Here is a 23,229-nt window from a genome sequence, read left to right as displayed (position 1 = left end):
GGGGGGGGGGGAGGTGCTGATGTGGGAGAAGACTCCCCCGATGGGAGTCTAAGCCTGTCTGCCAATGGAAGCAGGACAACGTAGAGGAGGAAGAGGGGGCAGGAAATAATCGTAAACCCACTTTCTGCTTGCAGGTAAAAAAGGGGGCCATAAAGGCCGAGCACGGCAGTACACAAGCCCAGAAGAGATTGATGCCCAGCTGCAGGCTGAGAAACAGAAGGCCAAGGTAAGGAGCTGAGCTTTCCAAGTGCTGGCCCAGCAGCCCAGCACATCTGGGCCTGTGACAGCTGTCCCAGCTTGGTCAGTTAGAAAGCAAGACTCTTAGGCCCACGTTTAGCCAAGGGTATGCTTGACTAAAGCCGAGCGGTTACCGAAGAAGCAAAGCTGGATTTGACAGTTTCCCTTCCCAAGGTACAGTTAGTCCTCGACTTATCGACCACAACTTATTGACCACAATTTTCGTTGCTAAGCGAGACCTTTTGTTAAGTGAGTTTTGCCCCTTTCTTGCCACGGTTTATTTCAAGCATTTGGCAGCCAGCGTGCCCTTTGCAACTAGTTGTGGCTCCCTCCAGTCACATGGCCACAATTTTTTAGCCATTTTTTGGGGGGCTGGTTTCTGAGAAAATTGCCGATTCCGAAGAATGGGTTTGCACTTAACAATGGTTCGCGGCTGTGGCTTTGCTTCATGACGGCGGTGGTTCGTTAACGACCACCGCGAAAATTGTGGTAACGTTGGGATCAGTTCTGTGGGTGTCCCGACTTACGACTGGCAATATGGCCCCAATTGTGGTGATAGTAAGGTAGCTTAGGCTGAGAAGGGGCGGCTCCCCCTTGTCGTCCTCTCAACGTCCCCAACACGCCAGGCAGCAAGAGAGAGTAACAGGCTCCCCGTTGACTGAAGCTAAATCGCTCCGGGCCGTTCTGGTCGCACCGTAATCTCCCCTGCCGCTGTTCTGCTTTGCTGATGCTTCTCCTTTCCACAGGAAGAGGAAGAGGAGCAAGAGGAAGGAGGCCCCGGGGCTTCTGGCGAACCCAAGAAGAAGGAGAAGTCGCTAGATTCGGATGAGAGCGAGGAAGAAGAGGGCGAAGACTATCAGGTAGAGGAGGAGGAGGAGGAGGTTGGGGTGGAAGCCCTTCCCTAATACAGGGCTGAGAAGAGGGATGAGCTGCTGCTGGCTTTGAGTCAGCCAGTTGGCTCTTCTCCACACGCGTATGAGGCTGCCTCTTGTTCCCTCACCACAGCCCGGGATCGGGCTACTCCTTTGCCTTAAAGCCAGCCTTGCTAGGTGGGCCAGACTGGAAAGGGAGCAGATGAGCTACGTCTGCTTCGATTGTAAGGCTACATTAACAGAGCCTCGCAAGGAGAGATTTTTCCACGTCTCTTTTCTCCAGGCTGACAAATTGGGGAGGGTTGTTTCTGACTGCCTCCCCTTCCCTTCCTTCTTCCTTCCTCCCTTCTTCCTTCCCTTCCTTCTTCCTCTCCTCTCTTCCCCTTCTTCCCTTCCTCTCCTTCCCTTCCTTCCTTCCTTCTTTCTTCCTCTCTCCCCTTGTCTTCCTCCTCTTCCCTTCCCTCTCCTTCCCTTCCTCCCCTTCCCTTCCTCTCCTTCCCTTCCTTCCCTTCCCTTCCTCTCCTTCCCTTCCTTCCCTTCTCTTCTTTTTCCTTCCTCCCCTTTCTCCTTCCTTCTTCCTTCCTCTCCTTCCCTTCCTTCTTCCTTCCCTTCTTCCCCTTCTTCCCCTTCTTCCTCTCTTCTCCTTCCCTTCTTTCTTCCTCCCTCCCCTTCTCTTCTTCCTCTTCCCTTTCCTTCCCTCCCCTTCCTCCCCTTCTTCCTTCCTCCCTCTCTTTCCCTTCCTCCCCTTCCTTCTTTCTTCCTGTCCTTCCCTTCCGCCCCTTTCCATCCATCTTTCCTTTCTTTCCCCGCTACGCAGCTGCCCACCATGACCTCTCTTATCCCCGGGCCACACCTCTTTCCTCCCCCTCCCCCTCCTCCATCCCACAACCACCTCCCAGAAAGAGGTTCCAACCGGCTCTTTTCTTGCGCCTTCCCCTTCCAGCCAAAGCACAAAGGAGTGGAAGGCATGATCGACATTGAAAATCCCAACCGCGCGGTGCCAACCGCTAAGAAGGTTACTCAGCTCGATATGGAGAGCCCGCGGGAATTGTCGCGGAGAGAACGGTAAGCCATCTCCTTCCCCTCTCAGGGGTGGGTGGGTGGGTGGGGGGCAGTCCTGGCCTTGCCCCGGCCTCTTTCCAGGACCTCCAGGATATTAGCCAAAGGTTTGGGAAGGCGATTTGGATGATGAGTTTCTTTAAAAATCTCTTGGAAAACAGGGAAACAGGGCAGCACAAATTGCACTCTCTGGTTTCATTCTTCACATCCACCTTTGTCAAACCTCGGCTGCAGCAGAGCTGCATGGGGGATTCTGGGAGTTGAAGTCCTCGCCTTCGAAAGTGGCAGGGCTAAAAAAAAAAAAAACCCACTACCTTGACTTGGAAGCGAAACGTAGCCTGTAGGGAGCCTTGCGGTCATGCACCGGCAGTCCTTGACTTACGGCCACCAGGGAGCCCGAAAAATTTCTGTTGTTAAGCGAGACATTCGTCACGCGGGTTTTGCCCCGTTTTACGACCTTTCGCACCACGGTCGCTAAGCGAACCCCTGCGGTTCCTAAGTTAGTAACCCGGTTGTTGAGTGAATCAGGCATCCCCGTTGACCTGGCTGGTCCAACGGTCGCAAAAGGGGATCCCGTGACCTCCATGGTCATAAGTATGAAGCGGTGGCCAAGCGTCTGAATTTTGGATCGCGTGATTACAGAGGATGCTGCAAAGGTCGTGACAGTGAAAAGGGGTCATGCGTCACTTTTTTCAATGGGAACCTTGGACGTTCACTACATGAGCTGTCGTAAGTTGAGGATTCCCTGTATTTTTCTACACACACACACACACACATACACACACACATACACACCCGCTCCTGCTGCTTTAAAATTTGCTCTGTAGCCAAGCAGCAGGGCTGAAATGCGAGCTATTTGGTTCCCTCTGTTGAACCTGCCGTGTCCAGCTGGGCCAGCTGTTCCCCAAGGCACCGTGTTTACCTGGATGTTGTGTTAATTCTTCCTCCTCCCCCTCCCTCCCCCTCCCCCCCTTTGCAGAGAAGAGATTGAAAAGCAGAAAGCCAAGGAAAGGTACATGAAGATGCACCTGGCGGGGAAAACGGAACAGGCAAAGGCCGACCTCGCCCGGCTAGCCATTATCCGGAAACAGAGGGAAGAGGCAGCCAAGAAGAAGGAAGAGGAGAGAAGAGGTGTGTGTGTGTGGGGGGGGAATTTGGTGGAGGCTAAAGGAGATGGAAATGAGGGAGGGAGGGGAGGAAGGAAGGAACGAGATCAGCGGTTCTCAACCTTCCTAATGCCGCGACTCTTTAATACAGTTCCTCATGTTGCGGTGACCCCCAACCCTAAGGGCTCTCCAAGCACGCACCGACGCCGCCCACTCACCCGCTGCGCCTGGGGCTCAGCGCGCCTCGCCTGTCCTCGCCTCACTTCCGAAGGTCGCCGGCCTGCCCGGCTCCAGCTGGCCGGGGAGGGGGGGCAGGAAGGCCGCTCCGCCCAGCCTGGTTGGAGAAGCGCCCAGGCGGGGAGAGAGATAGAGAGAGCCAAGAGGGCGACAGCGCCAGCAGAGCTTAGTTCAGCCTCCTCCGCGGAAAGGGCCGCGAAGCAGCGCGGCCTCCCTTAGGAGATGCTCGACGGAAACGAATCCGGCGCTGCAACGGCCCCAAGCTCGAAGCCGTGCGGAGACGGATAGAGGAGCGGTGTCTCGGTTCCTAAAACCATTGGAAATATGTGTTTTTCGATGGTCTTAGGCGACCCCTGTGAAAGGATCGTTCGACACCACCGCCCCAAAGGGGTTGCGACCCACAGGTTGAGAACCGCTGAACTAGATCAGCAGTTCTCAACCTATGGGTCGCGACCCCATTTGGGGCCGATCGACCATTTCACGGGGGTCGCCAAGCAAGGCTGTCCGCCATTTTTTTTTTCCCTTTTCCAGCGGGTGCCTTACCTCCCTTGGGCTGGGCCAGCTGGTGGTCGGCCTGCTCTGTCTCTGCCGCTTGCCAGCTACGCCTCGGCCGGCGCAGGGGGCAGAGCCACGCATGCACGGCGCTCCCGGGCAGGGAAAGTCCTCGACTTACGACCGGTTGGGGGTCGCGGCTGTCATATGTCTGATCAACGAAACACTAAAAAGGACTTTCAGGCATATTTTCTCCTAAAAGCATTTATTAATGTTACAGATACATCAGCACAACATGGAGGGAATGCTTAGGACTGGCTTCTTTTCCGCTATGCATGTAATTCTAAGCATTTCCCTCCCACCTTTCTTTGGGGTCATGGTTCACATCTTCCAATCAACTTGGAAGATGTGATTTACTTCCTGTTTCTTTTCCCCTTCTGCCTGGTTTAACTATAAAAATGCCAGACAGCTCTGCATGTTGTCAAAGCAAGAATATACAGTATTTGCAGCGTTGACAGCGGCATTAAAAAGGTTGAGAACCGCTGAACTAGATGGGAATGAGAAGGGAGGATTCAGCTGTTCTGTCTTCTCGCTTCCCTCCCCAGCTAAAGACGATGCAGCCCTGACAGGCAAGCGGATGCAGTCGCTGTCCCTCAACAAGTAAAAGGCCGGCCACCCAAAGAGGAGGGAAATCCCTGGACTGTGCCCGGCCTGGCACCCTTTGGACTCGCTGCAGCGTCCTTTCCCAGAGTGGCTGCAGGAAGGGGGAGGGGCAGCCGCAGCGATGGCGGCCTCACCGTCGTCACCTCTGAACAGAAACTGACGGCTCCGCGTTTGTCTTCATCTGGGCACAGAAATTCCAAGGGGTTATTTTTTTGGGGGGGGGACGGGGTGGGTGGGCACGCGGGCGAGGGAGGGGAGGGAAAGCAACGGGAGGGCAGGACAACCGGGATCTCTCAACCTTTGGTGTAGAGTCGTGAGAACGCCAACGGTTGCATTAAAGTGACCGTTTTCAGGAAAGGGGGGGGGAAAAAACCGCCGCCGGCTGAACGGTTTGACGTGTTTTGATTTCGGGTGGGAAGCAAACGGAGGCGGAGGATTTGCTGGGGAGGGGCGGATGGCTTCAGCTAGCTTTCAGGAAACTAGGCAGGGAGGGGGGAGGACTAGCTTGGACCCCTGTAGATGCATTTCCAAAAAATATATATTGGGGGGGGGGGACGCAGTGTGCTTTGGCATGAGCCTGGACTGCAGAAGAGTCCAGGGAAATGAACAATTGGGGGGGGGGGGTTGGAATCCTTAGCTCCAGCCCTCTGGCTATTTAGTTTTCTGTTTTCCACCCTGTTGTTATTTTATTTTATTTTATTTTTAAAGCCGTCTTTTTCTTTTCATTTCCTTCTTCTCTGGGAGTCAATAAAGACTACTTTTTTTTTTTCCTTTTTAAATAACCTGGGCAAAATTGAAAACCAGAGAACGCATCTTGGGGATTGTGCATCTTTCTGGAATAGAGGCAGGCGAGACGGGGGGGAAAAAAAAAAAAGAAAGAAACCTGTATATTTGGCTGAATAAAGTTTAAATTATCGTAACGGTCTGGTCTAGTGGCTTTAACCCCCTCAGGACGGCGTTGGAACGTCACCTGAGAAATGGTTTTTAAGTCCCGTTTTCCACAGGGCGGATAACCTCAATCTGGGGGGGGGCGGGGGTCCTCCAAGCCGCACAGACTTCACTTCCCAGGGTCCCCCTGAAATCCTGCTAATGGGGGTCAGAGGTGAGGCAGTATAAGTCATCCTCGACTTAGTTCATTTAGTGACTGTTCAGAGTTACAACGGTGCTTGAAAAAAAGTGATTTAGGCCTGTTTTTCACCCTTAGGGCCGTTGTAGTCTCCCCAGGGTCACGTGATCCAAATTCAGATGCTTAGCAACTGGCATGTACTTGTGACGGTTGCAGTGTCCCCCGGAGTCACGTGACCCCCCCTTTTGCAGCCTTCTGACAAGCAAAGCCAATGGGGAAGGCAGATCAACAATGTTGGGCTCCGTTGTGGATGTAAGTTGAGGACTACCTGTAAATTCTGACTGCAGGCTTGACTGCAGGAGAAAAAAAAAAAAAGACCCCAAACCATGACAGACTCAGATTTTAGAGTTTGTTTTTAATTGCAGGTATTTTTATTTTATTTTTAACCGCTCTGGGTTCCTGCCCAGGAGGCTTCAAAAAAAAAGCTGAGTTTGTAGCATCTGGGATTGACTTTCAAAGATTCTCCAAAGCAGGAATGGACTAACGCCTTGATTGATTTTCTTGGCAGGCAGGAATTTGCTTATTCGCTTATTTGATGCGAAGTCCTTTCATCGCAGCCTCCAAGGTCTGAAAACACAAAAGGAACAGGCTTTCAATCCGGTAGCTATTTGCTCAGGGTCAGAAATGGATCCATCAGGATCCAGGGTGATTTCACCCTGGATTCACATTTCTATAAATCTCTTAACATCTTGGGTTTTTTTTTCTCCCTTTTCTTTGCCTCAAGTGGGAAGTAAAAACATGGAGTGAAAAAAAACTTCTTGTCTTCTGTTTCCCCCTGAAAACTCAATTCCCTTTCCTGCCTTGATTTTCTTCCAAATTTCCACTGAACCCTAATTTTTGTGTTGTTTTTTTTTAGCGGGAGGATAGGTTTTGCTTCTTGCAACGTGAAGAAACAAAGTGAACCATTAAAGCCCCAGTTGAGAAACCCTGATCTAAAACAAGCCCTGCATTGCAGCTAACCAGGATTTTGAATTTTTAAGAATGCTTCTGGGATCTTAGAAAGACAGATGATGCTGGAGCCAGATGCTCTGTTTTTGATATTTGGGGGGTTTTTTTTGCAGCAGGCCAACTTCACATTTAAGCATTAAAATGTCTAAACTCAACGTGAAGAGAAGGACCAGGGGTGACGTGATAGCAGTGTCCCAATATCTCAGGGGCTGCCCCAAAGAAGAGGGAGTCAAGCCATTCTCCAAAGCACCTGAAGGCAGGACAAGAAGCAACAGATAGAAACTAATCAAGGAGAGAAGCAACCTGGAACTAAGGAGAAACTTCCTGACAGTTAAAACAATTAACCAGTGGAACAACCTGCCTCCAGAAGCTGTGAAGTCTCCAACACTGGAAGTTTTTAAGAAGAGACTGGAGAAACATTTGTATAGGGTTTCCTGCTTGAGCAGGGGGGGCTGGACTACAAGACCTCCAAAGTGCCTTCCATCTCTATTATTCTATTCTAACATTCCTTGTTCCTCTGTATCAATTCCACCTGGATGGCACGGGGAAGCCTCCTTCAGCCCTTGCTGCTTACCTTGACATCCCATATGCTCATGCCGCCATCCATTCCGGTGGTACAGAATTTGGAGCAGTTGCCCTTCCCGCCAGCAACCACAGAGATTTGGCTGGAAGAGAAAAGAGAAGAATCCCTGGGTTGAGTCTTCTCAACTGGAGCAGAAAACCCTACAAACTGGATAGTGATGGGCAACAATCATCCGTGGTTGGTGGATCCAGGAACAGGAAGTAGTCCAGCTCTTCAGAAAGTGGACTTCTTAGTTGCATAAGAATTGAGTCCAACACTGATGCCGCAGTCGTTGGGAATTGTGATTGAAGGACTGGGAGAGTCCAAAGGAGCTTTTGGGGAATAAAAACCCCAACATTTCCTAAAGTCGTCATCTTGGAGATGTCAGAGATTGACCATGGATCCTTGCACATCACGTTCTACCACCAACCCGACTCATTCTCGGAAGTTAGAACACGAGATTTTTAATTTCACAATTTTTAGATGGTGGAGATGGCAAAGTTCTGGTCCAGTCTAAGTCATAGAATCCCGCCCCCCTCCCTCTCAAGTTAATTCTGCTTGGGCTTTCAAGTTTTTAATACAGTTTCCTGATTCCTAAAAGCACAGCAATAACAGAAAAAGGTCTACCTCCAGCAGAAATATTGCAAAATTCACTAAGCTGATCAAGGATGTTGAATTTGGCTTCAGGACGTTTTAAGGAAGATGGAACCAGGGCTCAGCGGTAAAAGGAGACGAGCTTTTTTTAAAAGAAAAGCTTCTCAAAGCAGTTTGAAGTGGTTTTCTCAGTTTGAATGAAGGTGGCTTGAAGCCCCCTGATCAGATCATGAACTTAGAAGATAGGTCTGTATCTTCTGAGAAAACTAGAATGCCACAAAAAGATGGAAGAAAGAAGGGAAATAAGATAAACAGCAGCAAAGTGGACAGGGTCAATGCTTCATCGTTGGAAGAGCGGAAGGATCAGGTTGGGCACAGATCCTCTTGCAGAAAATCTACGTAGTTGCTAAGAATTGACGCCAATTTGGTCAACCCATCCATATCTTATAAAGCGGTCTCCAAACTTGGCAGCTTTAAGACTTGTGGACTTCTGCTGGCTGAGCGAATTCTGGGAGTTGAAGTCCACAACGTCTTCAAACTTGCCAGGTTTGGAGACCCCCCTGTTATAAAGGAAAGAGGAGTTTTAAAGCGGACTTGCCTGATGCTGTTCTTGTGGACTGTGTCCAGAGAAGCCTTGTTGGTATCAGAGCTAGCTTTCTTGTCCAGGTTTTGAAAGCGCTCCCTAGCTGTGAGCCCCCGCTGGGAACTCTGTTTGGGGATGTCCATTTTCCCTCCGTAGCTCAGCGCACCCTGCTGTTCGTCGTACGCGAACAGCATTGGGTAACAGTCATGTCCCTGGAAAAAGAGAAGTCAAGAACGTATCTCAGAAGACGATGGCGAGGAAGTTCACGTGTTACAGCTGATGGTTGGGTAGAGCTACCCCCCCGAATCGGTGTCCTTCAGATGTGGCTGGTCCACAACTCCCAAATGTGTCGTTCCTGGGGATAAAGAATGTGTAGTACAGATGGGAAAGGATTACATTGTGCTCTAAATTTCATAATCTGTGGAAAGAGGCGAGATGGAGCATGCTGGATGCTTTTCAAGAAAGACAGAAGAGGACATATTCTATCAGATGAGGTTATCTAGTTTGGGTCATGAAAAGTCTGCAAGAAAACAACCCAGCTCAGAGAACATCAAGGACCCCACAGTCCCCCCCCCCTCCTCTCCCACTCCATTCCAGCACTGATGATGTTACCTAGTTGGGTAATGAAACGTCTGCAAGAAAACATCCAATCTCAGAGACCACCAAGGATCGCCTATTATAAATATTCTCCTTTACTGGACTGTACCTTTTGCAGATCCATTCCTAAGCGGTATGGTGCCATCTACTGGCTAAACCTTAAAATGACATTATCCACATAGTGAGGACGATCGCTTAGCCATTTCCCCAAATGAGGGACACATTGCTCTACGTGAAAATCTTTTGTGGGAAAATCACCCAATAAAGGAGAAACCGCATGACTTACGGCAGCCACAAGACTGTTCTCGGTGATGAAGGTCACAGCCAGGAGGGGCAGAGTCTCCGTAGAAAGGCAGGCTACCCTGAGAAGAAAAACAAAGCTTCAGACCGATCCTTCATATTCGTTTCAAACATGAATGTGAAAACTCCAGTCAGGGATTGACTGATTTCAAATAAAGCACCACACATCCAATGTTCCAAACTCTACATCATCCGTGTGACTTTTTTTGATCCACCCACGTCAGTTCTCCAAGACAGACCAAACTCATAGAGCAAAAAATCATGCAAGCTAATGCAACTTTAAAAATATAAGGTTTTAATAAAAGATTCTTCCAATGCTGTCTCAAATTACATTTCTGTCCCAGCTTTCTCTTATCCGACTATTGTTCTAATTGTGATTCTTAACAGAATAGCAGAGTTGGAAGGGACCTTGGAGGTCTTCTAGTCCAATCCCCTGCTCAGGCAGGAAACCCTATACCATTTCAGACAAATGGCTGTCCAGCCTCTTCTTAAACACTTGCAGCGTTGGAGCATTCACAGCTTCTGGAGGCAGGTTGTTCCACTGGTTAATTGTTCTAACTGTCAGGAAGTTTCTCCTTAGTTCTAGGTTGCTTCTCTCCTTGGTTAGTTTCCATCCGTTGCTTCTTGTCCTGCCTTCAGGGGCTTTGGAGAATACGTTGATTCCCTCTTTCTTTGGGGCAACCCCTCAGATATTGGAAGACTGCTATCATGTCCCCCCTCGTCCTTCTCTTCGTTAAACTAGACATACCCAATTCTAGCAACCGTTCCTTATATGATTTAGCCCCCAGTCCCCTGATCATCTTTGTTGTCCTTCTTCCTCCTGTTTCTCAAGGTTCTTCCTTCTTCCCGTGACAATCCCTCAACCTCCCTCAGATCTCTTCCCCACATTCTCAACCCATCCTACTTACGCCATTTTCTTGTTGGCATCCGCCAGACAGATAGTGCTGTCATGGCCCACCCAGGCTAAACGGTTGCCACTCTCTGAAAAGCAGATGCTGTGGACCCAGCTGTAACTACTCTTCGACTCAAACATGAGCTCTCCAAATGTCATCTTGGATCCCCAAGGAGTAGGGGCTGGCCGCTCTTCCACCTCTTTAATGTAGGCCGAGAAAATCCTGGAGAGGAAAGGAGGAAAATAAAGCAGATGATGGAGTAAGGAGGGAAAGAACGTGCCTGACTCTCCAACACACAACAGAGAAGGAGCTATTTCACCCAGATCCGCCATCGCATCAACCAGCGTGCAACAGGTGGAGAAGAAGACTTAATTACATATTTATATTACATCTACCCTAATCATGTGGGACAGAATTGTCCTGGTGAACATTATCTAGAGTAGTCTCCAACAATCCACACCTATAAAACCAGAGACTTTTCCGCTGGGTGTAATGGACAAAGAACTTGAAAAAACAAAATTGGAACTTTGATGTTCTACATATTGACAGTAGCAAGAATCCTCTATGCACAGAAATGGAATGGACGAAAGGCTGAAAAAATTGACTTGAGTTAGCAGAGATAGCTAAACGGACTGCTTTGATTCAAGAAAAGGATATAATTCATTTTGTTTCTCCTTGGAAACCCCTTTGAATGTTGTGCTTGAGATGGGGAAAATGAAACTTCGATTTGGGGCTTTACTAATTAGATAGGTTTGTTGTTACAGAGATGACGAGAACATATTACTATGTAGAAGTAAGACGCTGAGCTTGGAATTACCTTATTCTACTACACTAAAAAGAGTTGGGAGCCAATGCTCCTTTTTTCTTTTCTTTTTTCCCTTACATTTTTTTCCCTCTTCTCCTTCGCCTCCTCTGCTTGCCTATTGTTTTCATTTTTCTCCATATTTCTGTCTTTTATGTTTGGATAAACCGATAAAAATTTGCGACGAACACCTCCTTGACGGCACACCATCAGACACGGTCACGTAAAAACGATCACTGTCTAACAGCACCCCCATCACCCTGCTTTCATAATTCCACCCAGATGGGAAGGTTGAAACCGTTCATCGGCTAAATTGGAAAATGAGCCAAGCCAAAAGGCTTACCGGCACTTGAAGTCGCAGGATCCCGCTGCCAGGAGGACATTGTTGGGGTGCCAGTCCAGGCAGAGTATGGTTGATCGAATTGGCTTCTTGATGTGCTTACAGACCCACCTGGGAGAAGTCAGAGAGGGAAGGGGAAGTTCTCAGCCTGGTTCACCTTGGTTCGTAGATTCATCTCCCAACAGTTTTGCTCATATTGGTTGCATTTGAAGAACCCCACACCGCCCGCCTCCCTTGCATTTGCCAAGATGCACCAATCGTTTTCTTGCTCAAAGTAGCAGATGGAGATCCTCCGGGAGCCGCTGCCCACAGCAAACTTGTTCTCATTCGGGGACCACTTCACACAACAGGCAGCGCGGTTGATCCGGAGGATGACTAAGTTGGGCTTCCAAACGTCGTTCTTCAGGGTCCAGACGTAGGCGTTGCGGTCTGTCCCGCAGCTCACAATCCGGTTGCTGTCGGGGGCCCAGTCAATGCCTGTCAAGGAGATCAGTTGAAGCCAGGGGTGGGTGTTATTCTTCACGGTTTTGTCCTACTGGCTTCAGGGTCTGTGGGTTGGGTTGTGGTGGTCTACTTTGTGGCCATTAAAAAAGGGATGGGACAAGGGGTTCCAAAAAGATGTGTTCTCTTCTGATTTAAATATCTTATTGACCTCTCACTTTTGCTCTAATCCCCTGCAGGTGGGTGACTACCACTTCCAGAAGATCTAATTGGGCAAGGTGTCCAGTGCTGGAAGGAGCATCCTTCTTTCCCTCAACTCCTTCCAGCTAGGGGGACTTAGTTGTCCTCACCTGTCACGTGTCCGTTGTGTTCCTTCAACTCATGGATCTTGTCCCACTTGGCACCGTTTTTCTTGTAGATGTGGACTTCGTGATTGTTGGGGGAGATGGCAATTTCTGTGGGAAAGAAGATAAGCCAGGACTGCGAAACCGGCTCGGGGAACGCGTCAACATCAAGACCTCCTGGCCCATTTTATCAAACCACTGAAGCAAACAAACCAGAAAGAAACAGACAAAAAAACCAGGGAAGCCGTAAAAACTTGGCTTTGTCCTAACATTAGGTCTTGGTGTTGTTTTTTTCAACAGCACAAAAAAGAAACACTCCAAAAAACAAAAAAAGCATTTGCAGATCAATGGCTCTTTATGATCCGATGGCTGGAATATCCCCGATTCAGCTACATAGGAGAGAAAGCAGTCTTGTTTTCCTTCTCAGGGAGTCGATGTGGAATGAAAGGGGTGGACATTCCAAGGGAAGAGGAAGTGGGCGGAAGACAGGATAGGCTTTCTAACCGCTGCGGCACAAAGAATGCCTCTCCCTCCCTGTGACCCTTGTGAGGGATCCTGCGCTTGCAGATCTTACGTGGATATACGGATGGATGGGCTAGAAGATGACTTCTAGAACCCCCAGGGATCCCCGTGGATGGGCTAGATGACTTCTAGGACCCCCACGGATCCACATGGATAGGCTAGATGACTTCTAGGACCCCCATGGATCCCCGTGGATGGTCTAGATGACTTCTAGGACCCCCACAGATCCACATGGATAGGCTAGATGACTTCTAGGACCCCCATGGATCCACGTGGATGACCTAGATGACTTCTAGGACCCCTACATATCCATGTGGATGGTCTAGATGACTTCTAGGACCCCCACGGATCCACATGGATAGGCTAGATGACTTCTATAACCCCCATGGATCCCCGTGGATGGGCTATATGACATCTAGGACCCCCACGGATCCACATGGATAGGCTAGATGACTTCTAGGACCCCCATGGATCCACGTGGATGACCTAAATGACTTCTAGGACCCCTATATAACCATGTGGATGGTCTAGATGACTTCTAGGACCCCCCACGGATCCACATGGATAGGCTAGATGACTTCTAAAACCCCCATGGATCCACATGGATGGACCAGATGACTTCTAGAATCTCCATAGATTCATGTGGGCTAGATGGCCTCTAAGGTCCCAACTTTATTATTATTGTTGTTGTTGTTGTTGTTATTTCTCCTATAAGGTTAAGAATTGTTAATTGGCACAATTGTTGCATTCAGGAGCTGAATCTCTGGGGATCTGGCAGCCCTTTGAAAAAGGTAGACTTACGGCTTCGGTCTTTGTTCCAGGCGTGACAGGTGATGGGTTCCAGCAGGAAGCTTTGATAAGCCATGGCTTTTTTAACCTGCCCAGAAGGAAAAACAGCTTAGCTTTAGAAATTTAGAAAGCTTTAGCTTTCCTCGTGAATGGAGGAGGCTAGCTGGAAGAATGTAGGGGAAGGAGTAGCAGAACCTTGGGGGCAGAGTCAAAAGAGGCACCAGCCTAGAAGCTCTACGTAGCCACAAACGAAGCCCAACCTCCCTTGAATTCCACCGACTCCTAGCCGGGATATCACTGATTTGCACAGTTTAAAAGCTGTGCTGTTTCTGACCTCCGCCTGTCCACAAACAAGCTGTGATGACTTTGTTGTTGCCTTGAAGATCTGAGTCATTGGTGGCTCTCAGAAAAAGGAGACCAACCACACTGATCGGGCGTGGTGTCTTTTATCTCTGTTTTGGGGTGCTTCTCTATAGCTGGGTGCTTCTCCTGTCTGTGATTATTCTGCAAAATGCGTTGGTCGAGCTACTTGGCTGCTTTTGTGAAAAAGCAGAATTAAAAACCATCAGGCTGAGCCACATGGGGAAATTCAATGTCGACATCCGTCTCGGCTCTTCCTCTCCAAGGCTGCTTTTGGCCTTATATGGTATTGCCAAATTAGTCATGGTTAAGAAATATTTCCGTTTTCCTGTCTTTTTTCCCCCCCTCGTTTGCCTTTCAGCCACAGAGAGACAGAAAGCCAATCTTTTGATGGCTGAGAACTCACATTTGGTAGCAAGGGTGAAAATGGAAGGAAGCCAAGGTTTTTGTGTTATTTTAATATGCTGTGAGCCGCCCTGAGTCCCGTGGGGAGAAGGGCGGCATATAAATTATGAAAAATAAATAAATAAATAAATAAAATGCCTTCCCTGGTTTTTTTTTTTATTTTTTGGTCTGTTTCTTTCTGGTTTATTTGTTTTTATTAAGCCTATTTATGAACTTACCTCTGTTTTTTTTTTCATGCCTGAACATGATAGCGTAAAGGTCAGTTAGGATTGGTTGAATGGTGATGGGTGGGTAGGTGGGAGGGACGTAAAAAGGAGGGCTGGGGATGATGGATTATTCATCCCTCTGAGGTTACTCGCCACTTCTAACCATATTTCTTATCTGCATGGGAAGGTAGCATAGGAGCCTCAGATTATCAATTAGCTCAGAGAAACTGCTGAGATTTAAGGCTCAGTAAACGAGACAGTCACTTCATCTGAATTTTTTAACCCGTAGCCAATTCCAAACTCTAACATGCACACAGGATAAAGAAGAATTCAGCTCTTTCTCACTAGTTCCAAATAGCTAAAATCTACTTGGTAATCTTGCAGGACCCTGCAAGGGAAAAAATATATCTAAAAATAACAGTCTGCTTCCTTGGATGAAATATATATATATAATTTTGCCTTGCATCTCCCACGAGTGTCCTAAAGCTCGGGTGAACTCTGAATCCAAAAACTTCTGCCCAACTCACCAGACCCCTTTCTCTCTCTATATATATATATTTAAAAAAGGACAAACAATACCTCACTCTACCTGTTGAAAGAACGCCCCAAAGGTTCTCACTGAAGATCTAAGCACACTTCAGAGGAGAAATGTGGCTTAACCTGCAGACAATTATTCAGAGGAAGCTCAATGTTGGGCTTTTGAGGAGTTCTCCCCATTGAATACACAAAGGGCAGCCAACCACACCCTGGTGAGAAAGCTCAGTGGGTGGAAAGGGTGGGAAAAACAAATAAAAGAACTTCCTGAAAGTGTTGCCAGAAGAAATGGAAAAGAAATGACGTCCAAGTGGAGAAGAGGAGGAGGAGGAGGAGGAGGAGGTGGATGGGGCAGGAAAGTGGGGTGGAGAGAAAGGAGAGTCAAACCAGTTTTCCACACCCAAAGCTGGACCTCAGCCATCCCTCCAGAGAGAAATGCCTTTGCCAGGAAGTTAGCAAGAGAGGAGAAGACAACGGAGAGAGACCCTCTTCTTTTCTTAAAGAGCATCTCAGGGACCGACCTTGGATGGAAGAGCTGGAAGATCTCAAGGAGGTCTTCTTCCAGTTGAGAAGAGGAGGAGGAAGAACGGCTGTTCACGGACTCTGGCCAGTCAACATGAACAGCCCTCTGCGGAGCCAGCTCAGGAGGAAATGAAGAAGTTTTAGAGGCACGGCTTATAAGTCAGACTTCCCTCTCGGCGAGAAACTTAACCACTTCCTTGCTTGGGGCTTGGGAAATTCTCTCTCTGTCTCTCTGTGTGTGTGTCTGTGTGTGTCTGATGCCTTCTGTGCAGTGAAGAAGGAGCAAACTTGCAGCTTCAAACATGCAGGAAGCGGTGGGCTTCACGAGGCAGGTAGGGCTGCAAAAATCATTTTTAAAATGAAATGTTTCGGAAAGCTAGTCTGGTCTAAGGGATGAAGGGCAACCGGCTAGAAACCAGGAGGCTGTGAGTTCCAGTTCCCACTTTAGGCAGGCGAGGCGCTTGGGTGAGTTTTTGGGCCAATCATCTAGTCCCGCCGTAAAGCGAGAAAGTCAGCTGGGTAACTCTGGGCCGCCACCAGGAGGTGGTGGGGTTCTAGTCCCGCCTGAGGCACAGGGGGGGTATTTTAGAGCAGGCCTTTTATTTAATATTTATTGTGATTTTTATTATCGCCTGTTCACCGCCCTGAGTCCCGTAAGGGAGATAGGGCGGTATATAAATTTAAATAAATAAATAAATAAATAAATAAATAAATAAATAAATAAATAAAAGCCAGCTGGGTGACTTTGGACCAATCGCTCTCCCTCAGCCCAGCCCACCGCACAGGGTTGTTGTTATAAGGATGGCTTAATGGCACAGCCTCACATTGCAAAGGGGAAAAGCGTGACCTAATCTGAGGTCTCCGCTGCAGCCCTTCGAGCCGGAAATAAATCCTTGCGTCACCCATGAGTGGGGTGGGGACAGAAGGGTGAAAGAGAGTAAAGAAACGCCAGCAATAAGTTGAGTCTAGAACAGAGGGATGTGCTGATTTTCCTCAACTGAAGACATAGAACTGGAAAGGAACTTGGAGATCTTCTAGCCCAGGGGTAGGCAACCTTGGGTCTTTTATGACTCGGGGACTTCAACTCCCAGAATTCCTGAGCCAGCATGGCTCAGCTTGGAAACCTCTCCCTTTCCCCTCAGCGTGGCTGGCTCAGGAATTCTGGGAGTTGAAGTCCATGAGTCATAAAAGAGCCAAGGTTGCCTACCCCTGTTCTAGCCCAACCCCCTGCTCAAGCAGGAGACCCTAGACCAGTTCCGACAAGTGGCTGTCCAGTCTCTTCTTGAAAACCTCCAGTGATGGAGCACCCACAACTTCTGGAGGCCACTTGTTCCACTGGTTGATTGTCCTCACTGTTTGGAAGTTTCTCCTTAATTCTTCTCTCCTTGAGTAGTTTCCATTGTTTCTTGTCTTGCCTTCTGGTGCTTTGGGAAAGAAGTTGACACACACACACACACACACATCTTCTTTGTGGCAGCCCCTCAAATACTGGAATACTGCTATCGTGTTTCCCCTACTCCTTCTTTTCTCTGGACTGGCCAGACCCAGTTCCTGCAACCGTTCTGCCGACCTTTTAAATCTCCAAATTTCATACTCTGCATAGGTCAACCTGTTACTTCTCCCTAACACCCAAAACGTGACACACTTAGAGAGTTGGTTTGTGAATGTGTGCGCGCGTGCACGTGGGTGTGATTTTCATTAGAACGGCAGAAAAAGGATCCCTTGATCCCCATTAGAATACAAAGGGCTTTTTAAGAAGAAGTTAAAAGGAGAAGCACAAGACAGAGGATGGGAGTCGAAGGTTATGATCGGAGTCGTTTTTGTCAGGCTTTGTTCTCCAGGTTGATGCCGCTGATGCCACCCATTGAGTTGTGTCTGACCCTTGACCAGATCTATGGGCCAGGTCTCTTCCCATCTTGCATTACAGGTAGTCCTCAACTTACAACTTCGTTTAGTGACCGTTCAAAGTTACAACGGCGCTGAAAAACATTGACTTATGGCTGTTTTTCAGTTACGGCTTTTGTAACATCCTCAGGATCACATGCTCAAAATTCAGATGATTGGCAACTGGTTCATAGTGATGACCTTTGCGGTGTCCCGGGGTCACGCGATCCCCTTTTGCGACCTCCTGACCAGCAAAGTCAGTGGGGAAGCTAGATTTCACTTAACAACCGGGTTACTAACTTACCCAGCTGCAGTGATCCACTTAAGAACGGTGACGAGAAAGTTCATAAAAGGGGGCAAAACTTACTCCACCAATGTCTCCCTTCACAAAATAAATCCTGGGTTCAGAGTTGTGGCCGTAAAGTCGAGGACTACCTGTACTTCTTAAAGAGTTTTTCTGTGCTCTGGCTGGGTATCTGCTTAAGTCAGTGTTTCTCAACCTTGACAATTTTAAGGCATGTGGACTTCAACTCCCAGAATTCCACAGCCAGCATTGCTGGCTGTGGAATTCTGGGAGTTGAAGTCCACATGCCTTAAAATTGTCAAGGTTGAGAAACACTGGCTTAAGTGGTGTCTACCCACCGCGTTCTTGGACAGCCTGGTTTCCTTTTACCGCTAACGCTTCCGAACTGAATCGCTTTCTCCAGTAAATTCCCCCGCACGACGTGGCCAAAATAACTGAGACACAGTAGATGCTTTTTTTTATATTTTTATTTTATTTTATTTTATTTTATTTCCTAGCAGACAAGCTGAACATAGAACCTCCCCCTTTTAAGTTAGTGTTTCATACTTCCTGCAATAAACTATTTTAAGGAGCAGCTTTGGTAAAGAAGGGAATGAAAAAAAACAACAACCAAGGACAATTCAACAACAATAACGACAACAACCACCCAAACCCAAATATATACCACGATCACAGCTGATTTGCAGATCAATACATTTCACCAGAGTTTGGGGGAAGGGGAAGGAATAGGGGGGAAAAATATTTCACCAAGTCGTCATTTTTTTTTCAGTGCTTAAAAAAAAAAAGTGATCCATCTTCACCCTGTCTTTTCAAGTCTGTGCAGGCTTCAGAGCAGGTTGTCTTGCTAGAGGACAAGGAATCCGTTCTACATTATCCGTAGACCCTGGATGGAAGACTCTAATGTCTAGACAAAGGAGGGGAAAAAAATGAAGCAGGTTACTCATCCTGACAACCGAATCCAACCACGGTTCTATGGGAATCTAGAATGCAGCATAAATAGTCCCACCACCTGTGACTGAGCCTGGAATTATGCTTGTTTAGTCATGCTGGCCACCATATGACCGTGATTTATTTTATGACCCTTTCTGCAGCAGTCATTAAGCCGGGGGTCTTCAAGCCTGGCTGAGGAATTCTGGGAGTTGAAGTCCACAAGTCATAAAAGGGCCAAGTTTGAAGACCCCTGCATTAAGCACAACTCCATTGTCTGCAAGTGTTTGTCACAAAGAATCGGGACTACACGTTAAGTTCCAGTTAAGATGACTTAGACACAAGAACCGAGTCAGCGCTAAACTGGAGCCAGGTAAGAGTTAACGGAGTTCAAGAGGGACTGGATTTTGATCATTTGTGGGAATGTAACCATTCTAGGCTGATTCCTCTCCTGACTCCACCCTGTCTCTGCTTCTCCTTCTACAGTTACATGGCTAACACAGGAGCTGGCCTACATTATGACAATCATACGACTGGCTGGTATCATCCATCAAGGATAAGCTGGGCAGCCAAACCTACCTTGAAGTCCCAGATGGTCATCGCTCCGTCGATACCAGTGGTGCAAAACTTGCGACAATCTTGCTTGTCCACTTCATAAATAGACACTTGACTGCAAGGAGGAGGAGGAGGAGGAGAATGGAACTGGCATTAGACTCAGAAGAAATGGTAAACCTGTTTTAATTTGGGGGGACTATATGCTCACTGTGTAAGCTGCTCAGAGAACGCTGCAAAGCACTATGGGCCGGTACATCACTCTAAGTCAGGGGTCTTCAAACTTGGCCCTTTTATGACTTGTGGACTTCAATTCCCAGCATGGCTGGCTGAGGAATTCTGGGAGTTGAAGTCCACAAGTCATAAAAGGGCCAGGTTTGAAGACCCCCCCTGGTCTAAGTGCTATTGCTATCGACAGGGCTCTTGCTAGACTAAAGAACAATCTGCACAATAGTCAAGATAGACCCTTCAGTCACTCACGTAATGCTGTTCTGATGCAACGTCTCCAGTGTAGCGTGGCGGTCTTCCGTAGTGGCTCTCTTGTCCATGTTGCGGAAACGCTCCATGGCGGAAACGTTGCGCTGAATGCTCTGCTTAGGAATGTCGAGCTTGGAGACAAAGTTGAGTGCGCCGCGGTCGTCACAGTTGAAAAGCATCGGGCAGCAATCGTGGCCCTGGAAGGAAACAGCGCATCCCTGCTTGGGATTGGCCTTTCTCAAGCCCGACACCCACTCAGGAGATGTGGGGACTTCAGCTCCCAGAATCCCCCAGCAACTCTCAGAGCTTCCCAAGCGAAGCCAAGACACTTACGGCAGCCACCACGCTGTTCTCCGAGACAAAGGATACGCTCAGCAAGGGGAGAAACTCGGTTTTCAGTTGAGAGAGCCTAAAGACAAGGCAGATTGTTAAGAATGCAGCATCGCAATGAAAACTTTCCCATTGTCTGCACTGTAAAAGAAAAGGATCGCCTTGTCTATTCGGGTGCGGCTTCTGGCCAATTGCAAACCAGGAATCCAGCAGACCCCAGACCCCAATTCCTGAGTGCTGGTGGCGCAGTAGTTAAAAGTGCAGGATTGCAAGCAAACTCTACCCACAGCCTGGAGTTCAATCCTGACAAGCTCAAGCTTGACTCAGCCTTCCATCCTTCCCAGGTTGGTAAAATGAGGACCCAGATTGTTGGGGGACAATATGCTGACTCTGTAAACCGCTTAGAAAGGGCTGTAAAGCACTGTGAAGCAGTATATAAGTCTAAGTGCTATTCCTTCCTTCCTTCCTTCCTTCCTTCCTTCCTTCCTTCCTTCCTTCCTTCCTTCCTTCCTTCCTTCCTTCCTGTTAGAATGCAGTATTGCAAGCCAACTCTGCCCACACCTTGGAGTTCGATCCTGACAGGGCTCAAGCCAGACTCAGCCTTCCCTCCTTCTGAGGTTGGTAAAATGAGGACCCAGATTGTTGGGGGGCCAATATCCTAACACGGTATAAATCATCCAGCGAGTACAGTAGAGCACTACGGGACCATATATAAGCCTAAATATTATTGCTATTCTCTGTGGTGTAAGCTGGATGCAGGAGGCTAAATGGACTTCTTCTTCTTCAGAACTGGGGGGACCCTCTCAATGGGCAGGCAAAACAGCTGGATCCCGCACCGGAAGGCATTCAGAAAGGCATTTCCCCTGACCCCTGCCAGCAGTTACTTACATCATATTTTTCGAGGCGTCTGCAACGGACACGGTGCTATCGTGGCTGACCCAGGCAAGGCGGTTCCCGCTGGCAGAAAAACTGACGCTATGGACCCAGCCGCCACTGCCGGTGCCGCCGAATTCAGCCATCAGCTGCCCAAATGGCATTTTAGAGCCCCAAGGTGTGCTGGCCGGCTTCTCGTCCACTTCCTTGATGTAGGCTGAGAACACCCTGTGGGAAGGCGAAAACTGAGTTTGTACTTACGGTGAAACGTTACGGATCTGCCTGCCGTTTGCAACCGTTTCAGAAAGAAAGGTAGTTGCCCAGAATTTCTGTGGCTCAGGAAGACAGTCGTTAAGCGGGTTTTGCCCCATTTTACCACCTTTCTGGCCACAGGTCTATTTGATAAAGTCTCCGATAATGAGTTGCAAATTTGGGCACTAAGACAGCAGTAAGCAGACCCCAGACATGTTAAAAATAAAAATAAAAAATGACCTGAAATAAAATAGGACGGAAGGCGTGGACCGAGGTATGGGGCTCAATTTTAAAGAGGACCATTTTGAGAAAACCAAGGAAGTAAATTTTAGGAAGGTCTGGGAAAAGAAGGCCTCGTTGAAAGGCTTTTACAGTGTGGATGGCAACAGCAGGGAGCCACAAGTATACAGAAATAAGTCCTTTGCTTTAATAAAATTGCTTTTAGTGGGATCTGAAGGGTTTTTCATCCTCCCCCCCCCCCCCACACAAGGCCACTTTCTCTGCTTGTAACCTCCAAATTCAAAGGGAATTGCTGGACGGCTTTAAAGTCATCTGTTTGGAATATTAAAGTCCATCCCTGCCTGCTGGTAACCACGGGGAAAGGCAGCCTTTTGAAAATCCAAGGCTGCGTTGCTCATTAGGCGGAGCGCAGGAGGAGAAGCCATTTTGTAAAAAGAAGGTCTTTGTGAACTCCAGCTGCTTATTTANTTCCTTCCTTCCTTCCTTCCTTCCTTCCTTCCTTCCTTCCTTTCTTCCTTCCTTCCTTCCTTCCTTCCTTCCTGTTAGAATACAGTATTGCAAGCCAACTCTGCCCACACCTTGGAGTTCGATCCTGACAGAGCTCAGGGCAGACTCAGCCTTCCCTCCTTCTGAGGTTGGTAAAATGAGGACCCAGATTGTTGGGGGGCCAATATCCTAACACGGTATAAATCATCCAGCGAGTACAGTAGAGCACTACGGGACCATACAGTATATAAGCCTAAATATTATTGCTATTCTCTGTGGTGTAAGCTGGATGCAGGAGGCTAAATGGACTTCTTCTTCTTCAGAATTGGGGGGACCCTCTCAATGGGCAGGCAAAACAACTGGATCCCACACCGGAAGGCATTCAGAAAGGCATTTCCCCTGACCCCCTGCCAGCAGTTACTTACATCATATTTTTCGAGGCGTCTGCAACGGACACGGTGCTATCATGGCTGACCCAGGTGAGGCGGTTCCCGCTGGCAGAAAAACTGACGCTATGGACCCAGCCGCCACTGCCGGTGCCGCCGAATTCAGCCATCAGCTGCCCAAATGGCATTTTGGAGCCCCAAGGTGTGCTGGCCGGCTTCTCGTCCACTTCCTTGATGTAGGCCGAGAACACCCTGCGGGGAGGCGAAAGCCGAGTTTGTACTTACGGGGAAACGTTACGGATCTCCCTGCCTTTTGCAACCGTTTCAGAAAGAAAGGTAGTTGCCCAGAATTTCTGTGGCTCAGGAAGAGTCGTTAAGCGGGTTTTGCCCCATTTTACAACCTTTCTGGCCACAAGTCTATTTGATAAAGTCTCCAATAATGAGTTGCAAATTTGGGCACTAAGACAGCAGTAAGCAGACCCCAGACATGTTAAAAATAAAAATAAAAAATAAAAAATGACCTGAAATAAAATAGGACGGAAGGCGTGGACCGAGGTATGGGGCTCAATTTTAAAGAGGACCATTTTGAGAAAACCAAGGAAGTAAATTTTAGGAAGGTCTGGGAAAAGAAGGCCTCGTTGAAAGGCTTTTACAGTGTGGATGGCAACAGCAGGGAGCCACAAATATAGAGAAATAAGTCCTTCTCTTTAATAAAATTGCTTTTAGTGGGATCTGAAGGGTTTTTCATCCTCCCCCCCCCCCACAAGGCCACTTTCTCTGCTTGGAACCTCCAAATTCAAAGGGAATTGCTGGACGGCTTTAAAGTCATCTGTTTGGAATATTAAAGTCCATCCCTGCCTGCTGGTAACCACGGGGAAAGGCAGCCTTTTGAAAATCCAAGGCTGCGTTGCTCATTAGGCGGAGCGCAGGAGGAGAAGCCATTTTGTAAAAAGAAGGTCTTTGTGAACTCCAGCTGCTTATTTA

General features: G+C 48.2%; 3 protein-coding genes across 4 annotated transcripts in view; 1 reads left to right on the top strand and 2 right to left on the bottom strand.

The window, feature by feature from the left end:
• The window catches only part of PDAP1 (PDGFA associated protein 1), a 7,211-nt gene extending 2,520 nt beyond the window's left edge, over positions 1 to 4,691 (top strand). The window contains exons 2-6 of the mRNA XM_015829162.2: positions 135 to 226; positions 984 to 1,097; positions 2,053 to 2,174; positions 3,148 to 3,299; positions 4,609 to 4,691. Of these exons, the coding sequence (XP_015684648.1) occupies positions 135 to 226; positions 984 to 1,097; positions 2,053 to 2,174; positions 3,148 to 3,299; positions 4,609 to 4,667 (539 nt within the window). The 3' untranslated portion in view covers positions 4,668 to 4,691. The remainder of the gene's footprint in view (positions 1 to 134; positions 227 to 983; positions 1,098 to 2,052; positions 2,175 to 3,147; positions 3,300 to 4,608) is intronic.
• Positions 4,692 to 6,140: 1,449 nt separating this feature from the next.
• ARPC1B (actin related protein 2/3 complex subunit 1B) lies at positions 6,141 to 15,593 on the bottom strand. 2 transcript variants are annotated; one of them, XM_015829164.1, is made up of 10 exons: positions 15,534 to 15,593; positions 13,520 to 13,595; positions 12,203 to 12,307; positions 11,666 to 11,888; positions 11,415 to 11,522; positions 10,285 to 10,491; positions 9,363 to 9,438; positions 8,495 to 8,691; positions 7,315 to 7,405; positions 6,141 to 6,359 (listed from the first exon to the last, which is right to left on the bottom strand). In XM_015829164.1, exons 2-10 carry the CDS (start codon positions 13,581 to 13,583, stop codon positions 6,321 to 6,323), a joined length of 1,110 nt encoding a protein of 369 aa, XP_015684650.1. In that variant the 5' UTR covers positions 13,584 to 13,595; positions 15,534 to 15,593; the 3' UTR covers positions 6,141 to 6,320. The 2 variants fall into 2 exon arrangements, with proteins under 2 accessions (XP_015684650.1, XP_015684651.1); XM_015829165.1 differs by lacking the exon at positions 15,534 to 15,593 and adding an exon at positions 15,068 to 15,096.
• Positions 15,594 to 18,206: 2,613 nt separating this feature from the next.
• Positions 18,207 to 22,497, bottom strand: LOC107299818 (actin-related protein 2/3 complex subunit 1A; the record flags this gene model as incomplete). The annotated part of the gene is made up of 6 exons (XM_015829161.1): positions 18,207 to 18,626; positions 19,229 to 19,319; positions 19,682 to 19,875; positions 20,012 to 20,087; positions 20,897 to 21,137; positions 22,367 to 22,497. Coding segments are annotated over 6 exons (772 nt in total), but the record flags the coding sequence as incomplete, so codon positions are not given.
• Positions 22,498 to 23,229: the final 732 nt, after the last annotated feature.

The sequence above is a fragment of the Protobothrops mucrosquamatus genome, unplaced genomic scaffold, assembly GCF_001527695.2.
Source record: "Protobothrops mucrosquamatus isolate PMUCROS unplaced genomic scaffold, P.Mucros_1.0 scaffold5535, whole genome shotgun sequence".
Lineage (NCBI taxonomy): Eukaryota > Metazoa > Chordata > Lepidosauria > Squamata > Viperidae > Protobothrops > Protobothrops mucrosquamatus.
The sequence above is the reverse complement of the archived record's forward strand: the minus strand, read 5'-3'. Positions and strand labels throughout refer to the sequence as shown.

Coding starts and splice junctions, on each gene's coding strand:
- ARPC1B (XM_015829164.1), bottom strand. CDS start 13,583: ATGGCTTATCAAAGCTTCCTGCTGGAACCCATCACCTGTCACGCCTGG. Junction 11,523..11,665: donor TTTGAGCAAGAAAACGATTG/GTGCATCTTGGC, acceptor GACTTCTCCCAG/GTGGGTCTGTAAGCACATCA. Junction 6,360..7,314: donor TGAGCATATGGGATGTCAAG/GTAAGCAGCAAG, acceptor TTGTGTTTTCAG/ACCTTGGAGGCTGCGATGAA.